Source organism: Vicugna pacos, chromosome 18, assembly GCF_048564905.1.
Source record: "Vicugna pacos chromosome 18, VicPac4, whole genome shotgun sequence".
NCBI lineage: Eukaryota > Metazoa > Chordata > Mammalia > Artiodactyla > Camelidae > Vicugna > Vicugna pacos.
Genome location: NC_133004.1, coordinates 18,495,007 through 18,514,859, shown reverse-complemented (window position 1 = coordinate 18,514,859; position 19,853 = coordinate 18,495,007). Strand labels below are relative to the sequence as shown.

The 19,853-nt window shown below is 45.1% G+C and overlaps 1 protein-coding gene across 1 annotated transcript in view; it reads right to left on the bottom strand.

Moving 5' to 3' along the window:
• Positions 1–18,980, bottom strand: part of LOC102524934 (ectonucleotide pyrophosphatase/phosphodiesterase family member 7-like) — a 32,374-nt gene extending 13,394 nt beyond the window's left edge. Inside the window, 3 exon segments of the mRNA XM_072942130.1 lie at positions 4,321–4,381; positions 4,383–4,464; positions 18,731–18,980. Coding sequence (XP_072798231.1) covers positions 4,321–4,381; positions 4,383–4,464; positions 18,731–18,980 — 393 coding nt within the window.
• Between the last annotated feature and the right edge of the window lie 873 nt (positions 18,981–19,853).

Sequence of the window (19,853 nt, the reverse complement as noted above, 5' to 3'; positions counted from 1 at the left end):
ACGGAGAGGATAAACATGCCCCTAGGTTTTTATGGTTTTCTTGGATCTTACAGTCATGGCTGCCTGCCTTCCTCTGAGAATTAGGACTTCTGAACTTGGTGAAACACCTCAGCCATTGATCATGTTCAGTTATCCTGGGTGCTCATTTAAAATCCCAGCCTGCTGTCAATGGTGCCTCTCTGTTTGTAGCCTGACCATTGGCGAAGTCCTGATGGGGTGTGAATATGCTTGTGGGCTATGAATAATGGACCCAAAGGTGGTCAGGAATCCTGTTTTCTAGGCATCCTCCACTGAGACACACCAATTCTCACATATCTTGATGGACTCCTGTGGCACTAGTGTGAGAATGTTTTCTCGTCCTATTAAAAAGTTAATGCATCCATCTCCACAAAGCCAGCCTTGGAAGAGACTCAGGAGAAGGATGGATTTTCCCAATGATGGATATAGGGCAGGCCACCCCCCAGCCCTCCCTGGCAATGCAGATGTGCCCCTGAATGGCATTTGGCATTTGTTCCCCTATTTCCAGGGGGCTGACCTGGGCCCGCAGGTTTGCTCTGACTAAAGCAGCTTTTGTGCCAGCTCCTCAGGGAGCCGACTGATGGCCCTGTCCCTGGTGGGAGTTGCCAGTGGCAGAACGCGATACACCAACTTGACATTCACTTGCCAAACGAGTGGCATGTTGTCAGTCGCTTGGCCCTGCACCAGCCTCTCTTCGTACAACCACTTATGAATTCAGCAGGGAGGAAAAGTACTCTGATTATGACTTGAGCAGAAGGAAACAAAGTCCTGCAAATAAATGACAAGGAGACAAGAAGAAGGCATGAGAAAATGTTACCAGAAACCTCATGCCAGTGAACAAATTTCATAGCAAGAGCGGTCCTGAGTTTTGAATAGTGAATTCAGGAAGACTATCCAGACCTCCTTAGCAGCTAGGCAAACACAAGATTCACTCTGAAATGCATGGCTAAATGCTTTGGCCACAGAAGAAATACTGTATCATGGTTAAGAGTTAAGATTTGCTGACCACACACCTATAGTCAATTAGTCTTCAGCAAAGAAGGGAAGAATATACAATGGAGAAAAGACAGCCTCTTTGGCAAAAAGTGTTGAGAAAGCTGGACAGCACATATAAATTAATGAACTTAGAACACTCCCTCACACCATACACAAAAATAAACTCAAAATGGCTTAAAGACTTAAACTAAGACAGCACACCATAAATCTCTTAGGAGAGAACATAGACAAAACATTCTCTGATATAAATTGTAGCAGTGTTTTCCTAGGTTAGTCTCCCAAGGTAAAGGCAAAAATAAACAAATAGGGCCTAATTAAACTTATAAGCTTTTGCACAGCAAAGGAAACCATAAAGAAAAGGAAAAGACAACCTATGGACTGGGAGAAAATATTTACAAATGATGCAGTTGACAAGGGCTTAACTTCCAGAATGTACAAATAGCTCATACAACTCAATAACAAAAATACACAAATAGCCCCATCAAAAGATGGGCAGAAACCTAAACAACTATTTCTCCAAAGAAGACATGCAGATGGCCAATAGACACATGAAAAGATATTTAATATTGCTAATTATCAGAGAAATGCAAACCAAAACTACAATGAGGTATCTCCTCACACTGGTCAGAATGGCCATCAATAAAAAGTCCACAAACAATAAATGCTGAAGAGGATGTGGAGAAAAGGAAACCCTCCTACATTGTTGGTGGGAATGCAGTTTTGTGTAGCCACTATGGAAAAATAGTATGGCAATTCCTTCAAAAACTAAAAATAGAGTTACCATATGATCCAGCAGTCCCACTCCCAGGCATATATCTGGAGAAAACTCTAATTTGAAAAGATACCTGCACCTCAACATTCATAGCTGCACTATTTACGATAGCCAAGACATGGCAGCAACCTAAATGATTGGATAAAGAAGTTGTGGAATTGGTGGGGCATATAGCTCAGTGGTAGAGTGACTGCTTAGCATGTACCAGGTCCTGGGTTCAATCCCCAGTACCTCCATTAAAAAATAAATAAACCTAATTACCTCCCCTACGAAAAAAGAAGTGGTGTATATATATACATGCACACACAATGGAATACAACTCAGCTATAAAAAGAATGAAGTAATGTCATTTGTAGCAACATGGTTGGACCTAGAGATTATTATACTTAGTGAAGAAAGTCAAAGACAAGTATCACATGATACCACTTATATTTGGAATCTTAAAAAATGATACAAATGAACTTATTTACAAAACAGAAACAGACTCACAGAAAACAAACTTACGGTTACCAAAGGGGAAAGGGGGTGGGGGAGGGATAGATTAGGTGTTTGTGATTAGCAGATACAAATTACTATATATAAAATAGATAAACAACAGGGTTCTATTGTATAGCACAGGGTGAAGCGCATATATTCAGTATTTTGTAATAACATATAATGGTAAAGAATATGAAAAATAATATATATGTATAACTGAATCACTCTTTTGTATACCAGAAACTACTACAATATTGCAAATCAACTATACTTCAATTAAAAAAAGAAAAGAGTTGCTGGACCCAGAGTGAGTTCAAATCCCAGCGCTGCCTCTTGCTAGCTTTGTGACTTTGAGAAGTTATGGTATCGCCTGGTGCCTCACTCTACTTATCTGTTAAAGGGGTGTAATCTTAGCACCTACTTCAGGGTTATAAATTAATATACATAAAACACTTAAATCATTGCCTGGTGCATAGTGAATGTTATGAATGTTATTTTCTTGGGAGGACAGGTTTTATTTGCATGGTCTATGCCTCCAAGTTTAAAAATGTGTCAGCAGAGGAAGGAATCTAGAGCCCAACAGTTAGGGGGAGAAAATGAACCCAAGGTAGAGTAGGGTCACTGACAGCCCGCTATGATCCTTCTAGAGCTGTATTTTCCAACATGCTAGCCTCTCGTCTATGTGGTATTTAGATTTAAATTTAAATTAATTAGCATTACATACAATTAAAAGTTCAGTTTCTTGGTCTCACTAACCATATTTCAAGGGCACAATTACCACCTGTGCCTTGTGGCTTCCATATTAGACGGTGCAAAATAAAACATGTCCATCATCACAGAATATTCCGTTGGGTAGTTCTGGCTTAGAGCTATAATGACCAGCTGAAGACATGCTGAAATGATTCAGCCTCCATTTATCAGAATGACAGTTTTGGGCAGTTAGTGCTAAGCACTAACTGCTAAGCAGTTAGATGCATTATCTCAGTTAATTCTCCCAATGATCCTATGAAGCAGGGACTCTGACAATCCTTATTCTATGAGTGGGGAGAATCAAGCACAAAGAGCAGGTCATTGCCCAAGGTCATGCAGCTGGAGAACGGTGGAGCTGGTCAGATCCTGCTCTGGGAGTCTAAGTCCACAGCCTGCATTCTGAGCTGTTGCAATTACTCCCTCTTTCCATGTAACATGTACAGTATGGGCTGGGAACAGAGATGCAGTGTTAGGACCCAGGGCAGCTTTGGCACCGAGGCTGGTGTCTTAGGGGAGGATGAAGAGGATCTATTCTGAAGTGATGACTTTGGAAGCTCATGCAGAAAACACGAAGCTGACAATAGGTTTGGGGCTGGAAGTTAAATGCACAATTACAGTATCTGCCTTTTTGAAGCAATAATGAATAGCCACTGGAATACTTTCAAGCAAATGTTCTCATCAGAGCTTTTCATGCATTGAATGGTCAACTTTGCTCCTAAGGGCTTTTATGCCTAAGTCCAAGGCGAGTGTATAAAGAGATATTTATTAAAGAGCTGTTGGGTCCAGACCCTATGATGAGCCATGGAGGTACAATCATGATTATGCTTACCCTGCCTTCATGGAGACTCAACCTTCGATAACAGCTAAAACTTACTGAGATATGCATTAAATGCACATTTTATTTAATCCTTACATCAGTTCTTTTCAATAGGCACATCATCATGAACCCTATATCACATTTTTAAAAAATTGAAGTATAGTCAGTTTACAATGTTGTGTCAATTTCTGGTGTACAGCATAATGTTTCAGTCATACATATATTCCTTTTCATTTTCTTATATCACATTAAAATTTTTTACTAGTATTATTTTTTAATGGAGGTACTGGGAATTGAACCCAGGACCTGGTTCATGCTAAGCACATCCTCTGTCACTGAGCTATACCCTCCCCCCCATCACATTTAGAGAAACAGATGCTTAGAGAGGATAAGTCAATTTCCCAAGGCCACACAGCTTCTAACCACTGTCCACATGCCCAAGAATAAGAGGTGACATCCCAAGAAGTGAGCTCAGGGTTTCTGACGGTACCTGTCTCTGGGCTGTGATCCAGAGGGGAAGAACACCATTGTCCCACCACTCAGTCTTGTTCTGTGGTCTTGTAGGAGTACTTCTTGAATGTCTCTGTGTTAAACATCATGTTGTGAATGACTCCGTGATCTTCAATCCAACGACCTTGTGGATAAAGAAGAAGGTGTTGATAAGTTCCATGAATGGATGCTGCCGGAGAGTCCATGGGTCTTAAGATCACCTTCCCCAACACCCTCCAGGTTGCCTCACTTAATCCAGGGGCTGTCTCTCTAGGCTTCAGACTTGTTTTCTTGGGGTCCAATGTTAGCCACAAAGCAAGGGTTCATCACATCTCACACTTGCCAGATTGGATCTGTTTCCTCAAACAGACCTCACAGCCCTGGGGTAAGTTGCTGTTGGCTGCTGAAGCTGATGAGGAAGGTAGGTGCAGGGAGACCAAGTTCCTTTGGGTTATTCTGTGTCCGGAAGCTAAGAGCCTGGGATTTGGACACTTCTTGTTCTTGTGGGATGATTTTCCTCATCTGCTTGTGATGATCTGATTCTATATCAAGTATCCAGTGGGCCTAATTCTTGGCAAACATCCCAGGGTTCTTCCTAGGACTCCCATGGGCTGCACTGAGGGAACCAGTGGAATCAGGAAGGATATCTAGATGTAGATGGGTGTAGACTTACTTCTCTCTACATAAGAGAGGAAGGCAGATACTGGGGAATGTGAGTAAGCTAGATTGTTATTGAAAACATAGGAATTGAACCAAATATGGGGGGAAAAACCCCACTGTGAGACTGCTGGTAGGTAAAGTCCTCCAAGGGGGGCCAAGGCTTTGAATGAGAAAGAAGCAAGAACAGTTGTTGCTTTTTTGTTTCAGCCTTGTAGGCAGGCCTGACAGCCAACCACGTGTGGGGTTGTCAGAAAGAAGTTGTGCTGCTGTCAGGGACTGGGGCCTCGGGGTGTTAAGATTCCTGGTCAGGGATCACATCAGATGGTTGACAGGGGAAGAGCAGGGACTTTGAATCTATGAGAGCTGAGTGCCAACCCTGACTTGGCTTCTGAACTTGCTTGTGAACTTGAACAAGCCTTGGTTGGCATGTATAACAGGGGGTGGAGGTCTGTGTGATGGAATCACAGCATATGTTTCCCATCACACCACATGCCAATGTCTTTTTCTGAGTACCTGGAAACATTTATTCACCTAAACCTCCCAACAGCCCTGCAAGGTGGGAACTATGATAGCTCCTTCTTAGAGCTTTCCCCCTTTGCAGGAAACTGAGACAGAGTTTGCTCAGGGTCATACAGCAGAGCTGGTATGGAACCTGGGAAGTTTGATTACAGCCCATGCTCCTGCCCGGCATCCCCCATCCCAGTAAAATTAACATAAAATTAACCATTATCATTTTAAAGTGAATAATTCTGTGACATTTAGTACATTCACAATTGTGCCACCACCACCTATTTCCAGTTCTGAAACATTTTCATCCTCCCAAAAGGAGACTCTGTCCATTAGCTGTCACTTCCTTGCCCCCTGACAGTCATTCATCTGCTTTCTGTCTCTATGGATTCACCTCTTCCAGACATTTCATGGAAATGGACTCATGCAATACGTGACCTTTTGTTTCTGGCTTCTGTCACTAAGCATTATGTTTCCCAGCTTCATCTATGCCGTAGCATGAATCTGTACTTCATTCCTTTTTATGGCTGAATAATATTCCATTGTGTGGATAGACCAGGATTTGTTTATCCATCCATCAGTTGATGGACGTTTGGGTTATTTCCCTTTTTTGGCTGCTGTGAATAATGCTGCTGTGAACACTCATGTGCAAGCATCTGTTTTGAGTCCCTGCTTTCCGTTCTCTTGGGTATATACCTAGGAGTAGAATTGCTGGATCATATGGTAATTCTGTGTTTAACTTTTTGAGGAACTACCAAACTATGTTCCATAATGGCTGCATCATTTACCTTCCCACCAGCAATGTTCAAGGGTTCCAATTTCCCCACATCCTCGCCAACACTTGCTATTTTCCCTTTTTTGATTATGGCCAACCTAGTGAGCGTGAAGTATCTCATTGTGGTTTTGACTTGCATTTCCTGAATGCCTGAAGATGTTGAGCATTGCAGCCTATGCGTACCCTGAATGAGAGTACTCTGTTAGGGGTAGGCAGAGCCCAAATGGGCAAGAATCTTTGGAGCCTCACAAATGAATAATGGAAGGCTTCTGAAATCTATAAGGAACCCTCTTGTTACAGCTTCCTGGTGACTGAGCCATACCATCACAGCAGATGAAATGGAAGAACAGAGATAATTTACCCAGGGAGCAGCTTGCCTTTACTGCCCGCACCCCTCTCTTTAAGCCTGTAACATCCTGGATCCTGTTCTGTGTGACTTTCTCCACCCAGTAAAGAGCAAATCACCCTGGAATTATGAACACCTGCCATTTCACCTGTTCTAGTGTTTCTCCACGGTGTTTTCTACCATCAACATTGGAATCAATTGAGTTGCTTATTAAAAACACAGATTCCTGGGTCCTCACTCTAGCCATTGCTGAAACCACAGTTGGGTGGGGTCCAGGAGTCTGCATTTTAACAACCTCTCCCTGTGGTTTTAGTGCCCACTAAAATGTCAGAACCCCCGATTCAGGGGCTGTTAGTCATTCACATGTGCGTGTGGATTAATTCTAGCAGATTGCCCCTTAGGGACCAGGGGAAGGGCAGACAGCTGTCAAAACCTGGATCACTCCAGTATCTGGGGAAACCTCGGGTTCTAGAGCCACTGGGAGGATGTGGGAGGAGGAATTGGAGGAAGCCATGGACACAGAAACTTCTTCCTCCTGCACCCTGTGGATTCTGGCTTCCATGCCCTGGGACCCAGAGATCATTTATAACACTAGTTAAGTAGACTAGCCTGGGAGCCAATCATAGAATCCATTTCCCCCCAAAGCAGTATTACCCAAGTTTCAAACAACTAACCTAAAATGAGTTTGGGGAGCATGACCCTTCCATTGGCACATGGCACATCCCAGTAATTGTACAAAGGGAACCATCTCCCTGGTGTTTGGGTTATTTCCACCCTGACAAAGTCATTTTCTAAATCCAATCAGTGCCCGGGGATCACTCATGACCCAGCAGAGGTTTTCAGTGCCCAGTTGGTTCCTCCCTCCTGCTGCTGAAGCCTCTTTATGCCTGTCAAGGGCCAGTTTTGGAACATGGGCAAAACAAGACAGAAGAGAAGAAGCCAAGAAACATGCAGGGAGCAGCCAGCTCAGTTGTCCTTAAGTTGCATTTTCTACTCTGGAGACAGTCGGGGACCTGGCTGGAAAAACCACATGAAGGCGACACTGTTGGCTGTGCCTGGAATTCCAGAGACTGCAAAGGATCTGGTTTCACTTGGGTCACACAGTGCTGCAGAAGGGGGGCTGGACTCGGAGGCAGGACCCCTGGTCTTGGCTCTTGTAAGCCCTTGCTCTCTCTTTGTGCCTCAGTTTCCCCACCTACAGACCGAGCAGGGTTAATGATTTCCAAGGGCCTTTCTGACTCTGTCATTCTGGGAGTCTTCTCTGCTGTCATTTCAGTCTGGCAAAGACATGGATAATTATGCAAGTGAAACAGGAAGTAGGATGAACTCTTCTAGTGAATGGGACTCCTGCTGCTTGCTAATTATGCTTTAATCGGGGTACAGTGCATACTCCCACACTGTCTGTTAAGGCGAGGTGCAGGTAATTCATCCAGCAGAGCATTTCAGGTCTGGGAACAAACCTAGCTAGATTCAGCTCCTTCCTTTGGTTCTCAGGGACGGATGTTTATTTCTCAAATACTTGCAGAGTGAATTTAGGAAACCAGGAAGTCCAAAGTTTGATCCAACCCCTTCCTTTCTCCCTCCCTTTCTCAAACATTTTGAGACAAGTACTATCATAGATTACCTTGTGGTATTTACATTCTAGCTGGGGGCGGGGGGAGACAGAGAGTTAAAAATAGAGCATATTCTGGGGTGCCTGCAGTGCTCACAGGTACCTTTTCTTGGAATTTCCCTACACAGAGACCCTGCTGGAAGGCAAGGCTAGGCACCATATTTATACTACGTCCCCTCCCTGTGTTCAGTTGGTTGGTGGGAAACCCAATTCTTTCTCAAGACTTGAACCAAGATATGTAGTAACTAATCAGCTGGTGGTGGGCTCTGCTGTCTCCTGTGATGATCCAGGGGCAAAAAGAGAAAGGTGGTTGGAAGTGAGAGAAGCAGAGGTAAGCAAATCCATGGGGCTTCTGAGAACCAGAAGGAAGTTTGGCTTCTATAACTGCAGTTTCTATTCCCTAATTCCCTCTAATTTTGTTCCCATGCTCATGAGTTTGCCTGTTAGAGCCTCACCTTGCGGTCCTTTCCCTTGAGCTAGCAAGAATGGATTTCTGTTTCTTACAACCCTTGTTCCCACAGCAGGCTGTGGCTGAGAGTAGTAGGGATGCCCCTCATTTATTTTGGTGTCTCCCTGGCACAAAGCATTGAGCTTTGCCCTTAGCAGGCATTCAACACATGTTTGTTGGATTTAATTGAACTCCCTCCCACCCTCTGCCCGCTTTGTACATGGCCAGGTATGAACTGAACCAGTAGGAAGCAGATCTTGATTTGGTCCAAAGTCAATCTGGGAAAAAATACTGTAGTGGGGTTAACATAAACCTATAAATAATAATTAAATAAACCTATGAAATAAACCTTTAGTGAAATTAAAATGCATAACAGGGGGCTTGGAAGGGTATAGATCAGTAGTAGAACACATGCTTAGCATGCATGAGGTCGTGGGTTCAATCCCCAGTACCTCCATCAAAAAAAAAATGCATTACTCAATACACTCAATAAGAGCTCTCCCTCTCCCCAAACATTTGCTCAGTTCCTACTTACTCTTCTCAGGTGGGACAGTAACTATTTGCCAATAGTCCATTTGGGCATATACACACTTTCATGCATTCATTTATTTAACAATAATTTAAGAACCTCCTATGTGCCATTCACTTATTCCTTTGAACTAACCTAACATATTAAGCTGTAAACATATCCTCATTTTCCTCTTGATTTGTGGGGTCCAGAGCTTCATTAAGTTCACGTTCCCAAAACTGAAGAAGAGAGGTCTTACGAACCAGCTAGGATGAAATCAGTGGGGAAGAACAGCTGCTAAATCAAGTCAACCAACCACCTTAAATCAACCCAATGCTCCAGTCTTGTGTGGACAGGCTCGTTTAGAACGACAGCCAAGACAGTGATGGAAAGACGACCCCCACAGGGGCTCAAAACCACACTCCAGGTGTACACACCTGGAGTGCCACCTGTTGAAAATCCACTGGGTCCGTACAGAAGTGCTGGAAATGAGAACATGTGGCTCAGTTTACCTGTGGGAATGTAAAACCTTATCAACTCCTGCTACAGAGATGAAGCCTGACCCCAACACCACATCGCACGATGGCAGCCCTTTTCTGGACAGGGAGATCAGACTCTAGAGCCCATTTTGCCAAACTGCTCTCTCTCATGTGCAGCTGCAGATGAAAAGTGCTGACACTGCTTCTTTCTGACATTGCTTTTTAATTATGGCCATCAATAAATCATTCTATCCTTGAACAAGGTTTGAGAATGGCCCTAAGGCAGAGGCACGAATTCTCAGGAACGAGGCCAACAGGGAACGGCATTCTTGCTCCCCACCTCTCCCTTTCATCTGCTGTCAGAAGCAGAAATGTTCTCTCTTCAAGAAGCTGGAGAAAAAAAAAAAAAAGAAGAAGAACAAGCTGGAAGCAGAGGGCTACACCTGCATTCCATCTGGGAACCCTATTAATACAGTTTTACCCTTGGCCTGCCTTCCTGGCCACTGTCACAGAGACAGGATCTGTCTTCTCTTCTGCATTTTTTTCTCACTTCATTTTCCCCTTACTGGGGTAGTGGCCTGAATAGTGCCCCCTGTCCCTCCCCAAAAATATGTCCATATTTTTATTCTCAGAACCTGCAAGTGTTGCCTTATTTGGAAACAGGGTCTTTACAGACATAATTCAGTGAAGGATTCTGAGCTGAGGAGACTGTCCTGGATTATGTGTGGGCTCTAAATCCAAAGATAAATGTCCTTATAAGAGGCAGAAGAGGAGAAGACACAGACAGAAAAGGAGGAAGCAATGTGACCACAGAGGCAGAGTTTGGAGTGATATGGCCACAAGCCCAGGAATGCTGGCAGCCACCAGATGCAGAAGAGGCAAAGAAGTCTTCTCCATTAGAGCCTCCAGAGGGAACACGGCCCAGTGACACCTTGATTTTGGGCTTCTGGCCTCTAAAGGCTTTCCGTTTCTTTAAGCCAGCTTATGGTGCTTTGTTAGAGTACACCTGTGCCTTCAGTCTCAAGTGGTTCCAGTGTCTCCTTTCAAAGCCTTGGAATCCAGAGTGGTCATGATTTTTCGCTCTGTTGCTTTGGCATTTGGGGCCGACCCTTCTTCTTGTATGATGCATGGACCTGCAGCATTGATTGGCATCACCTAGGAGCTTGCTGGAAATGCAGACTCTCAGGCCCCACCCCAGACCCACTGAACTAGAATCTGCATTTTAACCTGACCCCCCCCGCCCCGAGGTGGTTCATACACATGTTCAAATTTACGAAGCACTAGTAGGAGAAACTCTAAGCTGGCAATTAGATCTTTTCTCCACCTGCAAGAATCCTAGTTTCTTCATGTCAAATCTGTTAAATATGATGTGGAGATTTTGTAAAAACAAACCAAAGCAAACCCTTAGGTTAGAACTGCATGGTGATGTGTTATGGATACAATGACACAGTGTCTGAAATTTGCTTTAAAAGATTCATGATGGAAAGAAGGAAGGAAGAAAGGAGGAAAGAAGGCAATTGGGTAGGGACAAAGGAACAAGACTGCAGCTTGGTGCTGGGTACACAGGGCTTCACCGTGCAATTTTCTCTGCTTTTTCTACATGTTGGAAATTTCCATAATGAAAAGTTAGGAAATGTCCTGGTTTCCCAGCCTTCCTTATTTTCAGTTTTTTTCCCCATGATTTCATTTTTCTCTCCCCTCTTGGAAATGGCTGATGTTGGAGGGACATCTGTCATTTGGTTGACAAGGGGAGGGATGCTGCTGGAATCTGGTAGGTAGAGGCCAGGGATGCTGCTAAACACTCTTATAACACACAGGACAGCCCCCCTCCCGCCCTGCTCAAGACAAAGAATGATCTAGCCCCAGACGCCAATAACAGGACACTGAGAAAGCCTGATCTAATCTTGAAGATTATCCAAGTGCATTTGATTACAACATCTATGAGGAATTTTTACTTCTTACAGGTTGATTTTGGGATAGAACATAAGTGACTCCTCATTTGTGCAAATTGTGCCCTCACACCTCTGGGGGGGCACCACCCACAAAGTATTCCTGAGAACAACCATCTCAGAATTGTGCACTACACAATCTACACAGCTATAAGAGGTTGTTCTAATTTTGGGGGTTCCCCTGGGGTCTCTGGAATAGGGAGAGGCTTTATTTCTGGCCACCAGGGGCCCTGAGCATGCCATTGAGTGTCCTTTAAAGAAAGGAGGAAATGTGGAACTGTGAGGCCCTCATTGGCATTATCCTCGACCTTCTTCTTGTTATGGATTGTTTCCTTTTCGCCCCTAGGCCATATCCATTGACTAGATCTAAAATTGTCAGATTGGCTTTTGTCTGAAACATGGTGGTGATAGCTTCTTATTTTCAATCAGTTCCTTGGGGGAGGAGACACACGCTGTCACCATAAGACTTCCTATCCACCCACTATTTGCTTGGTGGGATTTCCTTAGTTTCAGCAGCATAACTTATTCTTGCTGGTCCTTAATCACTTTGCAATAAAAACTGAGATTGCAAAAATGTTCATTGTCATTACCAGTGATGAAGCAGTAAGTACAGGCTTCTGGAGAGAGAGAGGGAACTGGGTGATTTAAACTAGCAGAATGAGCTGCTCGCCCCCAGAGAATGGCTTTTGGCAAGATCTGAGGGGAATTACGACAGAGTTCAGGGAAACGGAGGGACAGAGCTGGGAGGTGTGGTCATTGAATCCACTGGGAGCCCGTGCCCTGTGGGAAGCCCCATGGATGGAGTTGGGATTTCCTGGGTCTCAGTACTGGGTCACCAGACTGCAACCCCCTGTCCCCACACCATTGGGCCCAGGCTGGGTGGTAGTCCTTCTTTTGCTCCTCCCTCTGATAACAGTCCCTGACTTTCCACTGGGGACCTGCTAGCACCCCATGAGTGACATGGTTTGTGTGGGGCTTGCCACCCACACCTTGACCTGAGGGTAAGCATGTGGTCCCAGGTTGGGTGCTTAGCATTATTCCATCCCCCTGGCCAGAGAGATTGGTTCTGAGAAGCAGAATGGCACTATGAGAGTCAGTCTTGGGAATTCTGCGCTCACTCTTAGGAAAGAGAAATAGAGAAGCAGAGAGAGAGGTAAAGAGAGACAGATTGATTGTTCTGATGGCATAATTTGTGGATCTGGGATGTAGCTATGCCTGTAGCTATCAATTATGTGTTATAAGATGTTACGGGTTTACTTGTGTTCCTCAAAAAAGGTATGTCGAAGTCCTAAACCCCAGGACCTTAGAATGTGACCTTATTTGGAAATAGGGTCATTGTAAAGGTGAGGTCATATTGGAGTAGGGTGGACCCCTAATCTGAGTGACTAGTGTCCTTGTAAGAAGATGGCCACGTGGAGGCAGGAACACAGGAAGACCTTCATGGGTTGGATGGAGGGCTAGAGGGATGCACCTACAAGCCAAGGAATGCCAGAGATCACCAGCACACCACAAGAGGCTAGGAAGAGACAAAGGATTCCTACAGCTTTCAGAGGGAGTGTGGCTCTACTGACACCTTAATTTCAAGTTTCGGGCCTCCAGAACCACGAGACAATAAATTTCTGTTGTTTTAAGTCACATAGATTGTGGTACTTTGTTACGGTAACCCTAAGAAATTAATACAGGTACATTCAAATTAATAAGCCTCCTCTTCCTCCTCCTGCTTCTTCAAAATCATCATCATCCTCCTTACCTTCACTTAAGCAACAGAAGGAGTCTCATATGGATGGGGTGACACACTGGGATGTGGGGATTCCTGCCTCCATGGTCATTCAGTGCCCCTCTTGCACTGGCCCCTGGGTCTCAGGGGTTAGAGCATAGGTCCCTGGGGCTTTCCAGGGCTCCGTGCTGGGGCACCATCACCTGTTACCTTTACCTTTACACAAAGACTGATGCTAACCCCCTAGTTATCTAAGCCCCATCCAGGGACTGTTTATGGTAGGCAGAATTAAGATGGCCACAAGATTTCTGCCCCAGATATGCACGCCTTGTGTAGCTCTCTCTTGCACATGGGTGAGACCTGTGGCTTGCTTCTAACCAATAGAACATGCAAAAGTTTAAGGGACTTTGCAGATGTAACAAAGGCGCATAATCACTTGACTCTGAGTTAATCAAAGGGAGTCCTTCCAGGGTGGGCCTGGCCTACTCAAGCATGCCCCTGGCAGAGGCTCAGGAGGAGAGAGACACTCTCCTGCTGGCCTTGAAGAATCCAGCTGCCATGGGTTCTACAGCTTCAAGGAAATGAAGTCTTCTAACAGTTGCATGAGCTTGGGAGAGGACCCTGAGCTTCAGATGAGATGCCATCTCAGCTGACACTTTGCCACCTTGTGAGGAGTAAATTCAGCCATGCTGGGACTCCTGACATGGAACCTGAGAGATAATAAATGGGTGTTGTTCTAAGCTGCTAAGTTTGTGGTTATTTGTTACACAGCCATAGAAAACAAATACATCATTACATTTTAGGGGGGGTAGTTAGGTTTTATTTATTTATTTAATGGAGGTACTGGGGATTGAACCTAGGACCTCGTGCATGCTAGGCACATACTCTACTACTGAGGTAAACCTTCCCCTACTCATCATTCCATTTTAAGAAACTACCAGGTGCTGTGTTCTATGTGTGTGTATGAGTGTGTATGAGTGTGTGTGTGTGCGTGTGTGTGTGTGTGTGTACATGGAGAAAAGGAGTGATGGAAGGTGGGGGATGGAGCCAGGTGGGAAGAAGAAAGCTACCCTGGAGGAAGTGATAGCCCTTCTTATGCAGGAGGGTTGCAGCTTGATCAACATGCAGACCTGCCCAGTGCCCAGCCTTGGGGAGCTGGAGGGAGAACATCACCCCCAAAGCCTGGTCTCGGGACCCTCCATCCTAGACATAGGCCCCACTTCCACTGTCTTACAGATGGTGCTGGGGGCAAATACTTGGAGGAAAAACACATCCTTTGTAAGGATGCAAAGATTTTATGTGGAGAGATAATGAGATGGAATATTTAGCCAATTTTATTTTAAAAATCCTCTCTCCTTTAGTCTTTCCTTCGTTCAAACAGCCAGGACTTCTGTTTTTCATGCTCCAAGGAGAGGATGCCATGGGAGAAAGTGGGGAAAGCAGAGACTTCTTCTGGCTTTGAGGTTTCACCAGCTCAACCCCTTCTGGAGGAGTTGGGGTGCAGAGAAAGGTTTGGGTGGGGACACAGGGGACTAAGAACAAACCTTCCCTGCCTGATTCCCTGAGCTGTCAGAGAAAGGAAACAAAGAGACAGAAGGATCACCAAGAAAGTGGGTGGAGCTCCAGAGAGAAGGAAGCAACACCCCCAAAAGATCTGTGGAATTTGGGAGCAGAAGAGACAGGAGCCTGACCTGTGCATCAAGCCCTGGAAAGGTGGCAAGACCCTGGAGACACATAAGTGTGTAGTTGGCAATTGTCCACACCGCCTGGCCCAACAGAGATGCTCAAACAATATTCGTCAAACAAAAGGGTGACTGCATCATAAGCCCTCTAAAAAACTCTTGGGGAAGACTTTCTGCACCAGCATCGGGAAAGCTGAGAAGGGTCATGCGATCCTGGCTCTGGGGTGAGGACTCAGATTCTGCTCACCTGACAGCTCCCAGGCAAGAGGAGGCCCTGCTGCCCAGATGTGGACCTGGGGGGCCCAGAGTTCTGACCTGACCAGACAAGTTGGCTAAATGTTATGCCTGGGGCATGGTCTCTCCCTGCTGGGCTCCCTGCCTGGGACCACCTGGCTCCTGGCCCTTTGGACTCTGTCTAAAAAGCTTGGAGGGGTGGTTACGTGGCTTCTCAGACCTGAGCCCTTATGGGAGCTGCCGCTTTATGCAGCCGAGCTGAGAAGCAGGACAGCAGCACACGTCTCCTCACTTCTTTCCCCGAGTTAACTTGCCCCAAGGTGTTCACGAGACTCTAGTTAATTAGTCACTGGGCCAAGGGAGCCCCCTTTATCATACTTTGTGTCAAGCCTACCCCCTGGAATCTGAAGAGGTCTTTGGGTGCCGGCAGCACTGATTTTTATCCATTATTTTTTCTATTATGAATGATGCTTTTCCACACTGGAATCAGACAGAGGTCGGCTTGAACCCAGCTCATGAAGACAAATGCTGGTAGTTTTTCTGGGTCCGAGGTGGCTTCTGTGTCATTAATACAACATATTCAGGATACCGCCCATTGCCTGGAAGCTCTGAGGATGTGCAACATTCAAAGATACTTAATTAGAAGGAAAGACACCGGAGGGCTGTAGGCACATTAGAGGACTGTCTGGAGCTGTCCAGGGCTGAGTTCAAATCTCTGTGTGGGACTTTGGGACAAATTTTCACTTTTATGGGCCTTGGGTATCTCACTTGTTTTGACTCCTTATCACTGTTACAATAGTCAAAGGGTATGACAATCATGGTACCTGCTGAACATTTTTGTAAGCCAGGTAGTGATTCAGCCACCCAAGACAGGGGTTTTCAGCTGGGGGCCAATTTGTCCCTCAGTGGGCATTAAGCCATGTCTGGAGATGTTCTTGGTGGTCACAGTGGGAGGAGGGGCACTCCTGGCACCTAGTAGGTGGAGGTCAGGCATGCTACTCAACATCCCACAGTGCACAGGATGGCACCCACCACAGAGAACCATCTGATCCCTAAGGTCAATAGTGCTGAGGCTGTGAAACCTGTTTTAAAGCAGTGAATGTTCACCAGCTCAATAAATGGCAAGTTGGTTATAAATAAGAGGGACAGGGGAGTATGTTTTTTTCCACAAGAGGTAAATTAAAAAGATTATTTTTTGTATATAAATTTTGTTATTTATAGGCAATACATCCACATAGTCCAAGACCTAAAAGGTACACAGGATGTATAGTGCAAAGTCTCCCTCCCACTCCATCCCCTTCCTGGAGGAACCAGTGTCACCAATTTCTTTTTTATTTATTTAGAAGTCCTCTATGCATCTATCAGCAATTGTATGCACATATATATATACACACATATTATATACACATGTACATCACATGCATATGTATACATATGTTACACATATTCTTTGCATCTTGTTTTTGTCACTTAATCCATCTTCTTGAGGATAACTTCCTACTGGGCACAAAGAGCTTCCTCAGTTTTTCTTTTAAAGATGACAGTATGGATGGTCAGATTGTTTCTATTTTCTCTTGTTACAAACACTAATGCAATGAAAATTTTATATGTACATTATTTTACACCAAGCAAATATGTAACTGTAGGATAAAGTCCTGCAAGTGGATTTGCCAGATAAGAAAGTTTGTGTGTTCATAATTATATGGGATGACACCAAATTACCTTCCATTGAAGTGATATCCATTTCCATTCCCTACTAGCAATGAGCATAGGAGAGGAGTTGGGGGTGATTTTGTAATTAAAAAAATTTGCTCTCACTGTTTATATCTTCTCATCAGGTGCTTCTGGGAATAAGTAAAAGGTGAGCATGGCTTACAATATTTTGTGCCCATTGTATTCTCAGCATTCAGGGACCCAGAATCTGCCCTTGGGAGATCTTTTAAGTGTTATGAAGTTAATGCCGTTGGGAAGTGTCGTTTGCTTTCTCCAGAAAAGGGCTCTTTAGTTCTTGCTTCCTGGTGCTAATAGTCCCCGAATGACTTGCCTCTCAAAGAGTTTACATGTAGAAAATCTCTCTCAGCACATCTCCCTCTGAATGGTTGCTCAGCTTTGTGTTTTAAGTTTCTGATTCAAGGGCCCCTTTGAGAGTCTGGTGGAAGTGATGAAATCCTCTCCCTGCAAAAAGGCACCAGCAGTTTGCCTATCGTGTCAGAGGTTCCTGGAGCTGCCCTCAGACCCCAGTGAGTGGCTCTCTGGGTTGGGGTAAGGCTCATGTTGCCAGCACCCTCCGTGTCACTTGAGGGAGGGTCTGCAGATTCCTGGCTCAGAAGTGGGCAGAACCAGCTCCATGTGACAAAGCCTGGGTTGGTCCCAAGCCTGGTTCCAAGCCTGGCTTCTTCCTTCCCACTCCCTGGCTGAGTGACTGGTCAGTTACTCAGCCTTGCTGAGCCTTGGTTTTCTCATCTGTGGAATGGGGACAACACTTGCTTTGCAGTATTATGCTGGAGAGAACGGAGGCAAAGCATTGGCATGGAGCCTGGCCTCAGGCTCACATTGGAGAAATGGAAGCTACTGTTAAGTCTTATTGTAATAAAATCCTTTGCATCCCAATGGCTTCCTTCTCTGCCTCTCTTTTAGATTGGACTCTCTTTATTTGCTTAGTGGTGACTGGGATTCTGGAACAGTCACATTCCTTCCTGCCACAGAGACCTCGTACATGCTGTTCCCTCCACTTGGAACATTTTTCCTTCCTCTGGACTCCTAAGGTCTCTTTCACTTGCGGGTCATCTGTCTCTTCTTCAGAGAGCACTTGCCTGCCTCTCTGACTTCAAGTCAGTTTGCCCTTGCTGTCTTCTCCCAGAGAAGCTCTCCCTTTTTTGTGCCTCTCTTACTTGTAATGACATCTATTAGCATGTTAGCTTGTCTAACATATGTCCCCCTTGTTGGACTACAAGCTCCAGGTGAGCTGGGGGGCCAGCTTGGGCAAAGGCCCTGAGGCAGGTGGGGGCTGGCTGGAGGCACAGGCTGTGGGGAACTTTTAGGCCACCAAAAGACAAAATTTCTCTTCAAAGAGCACTGGTGTCCTTCCAACTTGCCAGTATTAGGTAGGGGAGTGACCTGGTCTAATTGAGTTCTATAAACATTAATGTCTCATTATTTTTATAAAATTCTTTAAATTTTTTACTTTTAAGAAAGATCACTGGCCACGGTGTGAAAGGCAGGGTGAAGGGTGGGCGGGCGTGGACATCTGGGAGATTCCTTAGGAGGCTGCAGCCATGGTCCTCATTCTGTCTGCAGGCTGGGGCTCCATAGCCCTTGGGTTCTAGAAACAGCCCTGCACATCCCTGGATATTCTAAGCTAGTGCTTCTTCTAGGGGGTGACCCCGAGTGGCATGGGCTGCTTCCCCAGAGCCGACTGAGAATTGGCTGTTTCAGGGAACGAGGGATGCTGGGCTCTCGCTGGCATAGCGGGCTGGCTGAGGGGTGGAGCTTACCCGAGATGGTAGTGAAGTAGGATGGGGAAGTCATTGTCACGAAGGGTGGCATGAGATACTTGGCCTTCACGCCCTCCCGGGCCAGGTGGTCCATGTTGGGAGTGTCCACGTCCTGATCATAGTCCCAGAGGAACCCATCGAAGGAGATTAACAGCAACTTGTGGAAGCTCTTCCTCCCTGGGATGGGATGGCAGCTGGCCCAGCCCAGCAGGACGGTCAGCAGCAGCGTGAGGGCCCCAGGCCCCGTCATGTCACCAGAGCCTCCCACGCTCACATCGCCGAGTTCACAGCCTGCTCCCATTTTCTCCCTTTTTTATCTACGGTTAAGCAAAGTCCAAATTGATAATTCTGCCTTAGCTCTGTTGTGGATCAGAACACCAGGAGCGTAGCAAGATGCTGTGTTCGACATGATGGAAAAGTTCTGGACAGATGGTGATGGTGGTTGCACAAGACTGTGAATGTACTAATGCTACTGAACTGTGTACATTAAAATGGTAAAAAATGAGGGGGCAGATATAGCCCAGTGGTAGAGTGCATGCTTAGCATGCATGAGGTCCTGGGTTCAATCCCAGTACCTCCACTGAAAAAAAAAACAACAACTTAATTACCTCCCCTCCCTCTCCCTAGAAAGACAAATGAAAAAACACAATGATAAAAAATGCTGAATATTACCTGTATTTTATGACAATAACAAAAGGCAAACCGTGTGAATATTTTGGACTTTTATACGAATTACACTGTTGTGAACATTTGGAGAGCAAATTATGTTGGTGCTTTCCTTTGCTTAATATAGCCTGTTTTTATAAGGAGAACAAATTACTGTTCATTATGAATATGAAAACAGCCACCATGGATTGATTGCCCATGAGGACTGGGACTTGTATATACAACATCTATTCTATCCCATTCGATATTTTTTAAAATCCTACAAAGGTTGTTAGTTGAAAATTCCCCATAAGAATAAAAAAATTATTGTGATCAAATGCACGTAAGATAAAACTTACCATTTAAACCATTTGAAAGTGGATGGTTTCAGTGACATTTAGCACATTCACAGTGCTGTGCAAACAGTGTCACTATCTATTTTCAGAATATTTTAATCACCTAAAAAGGAGACCATTAG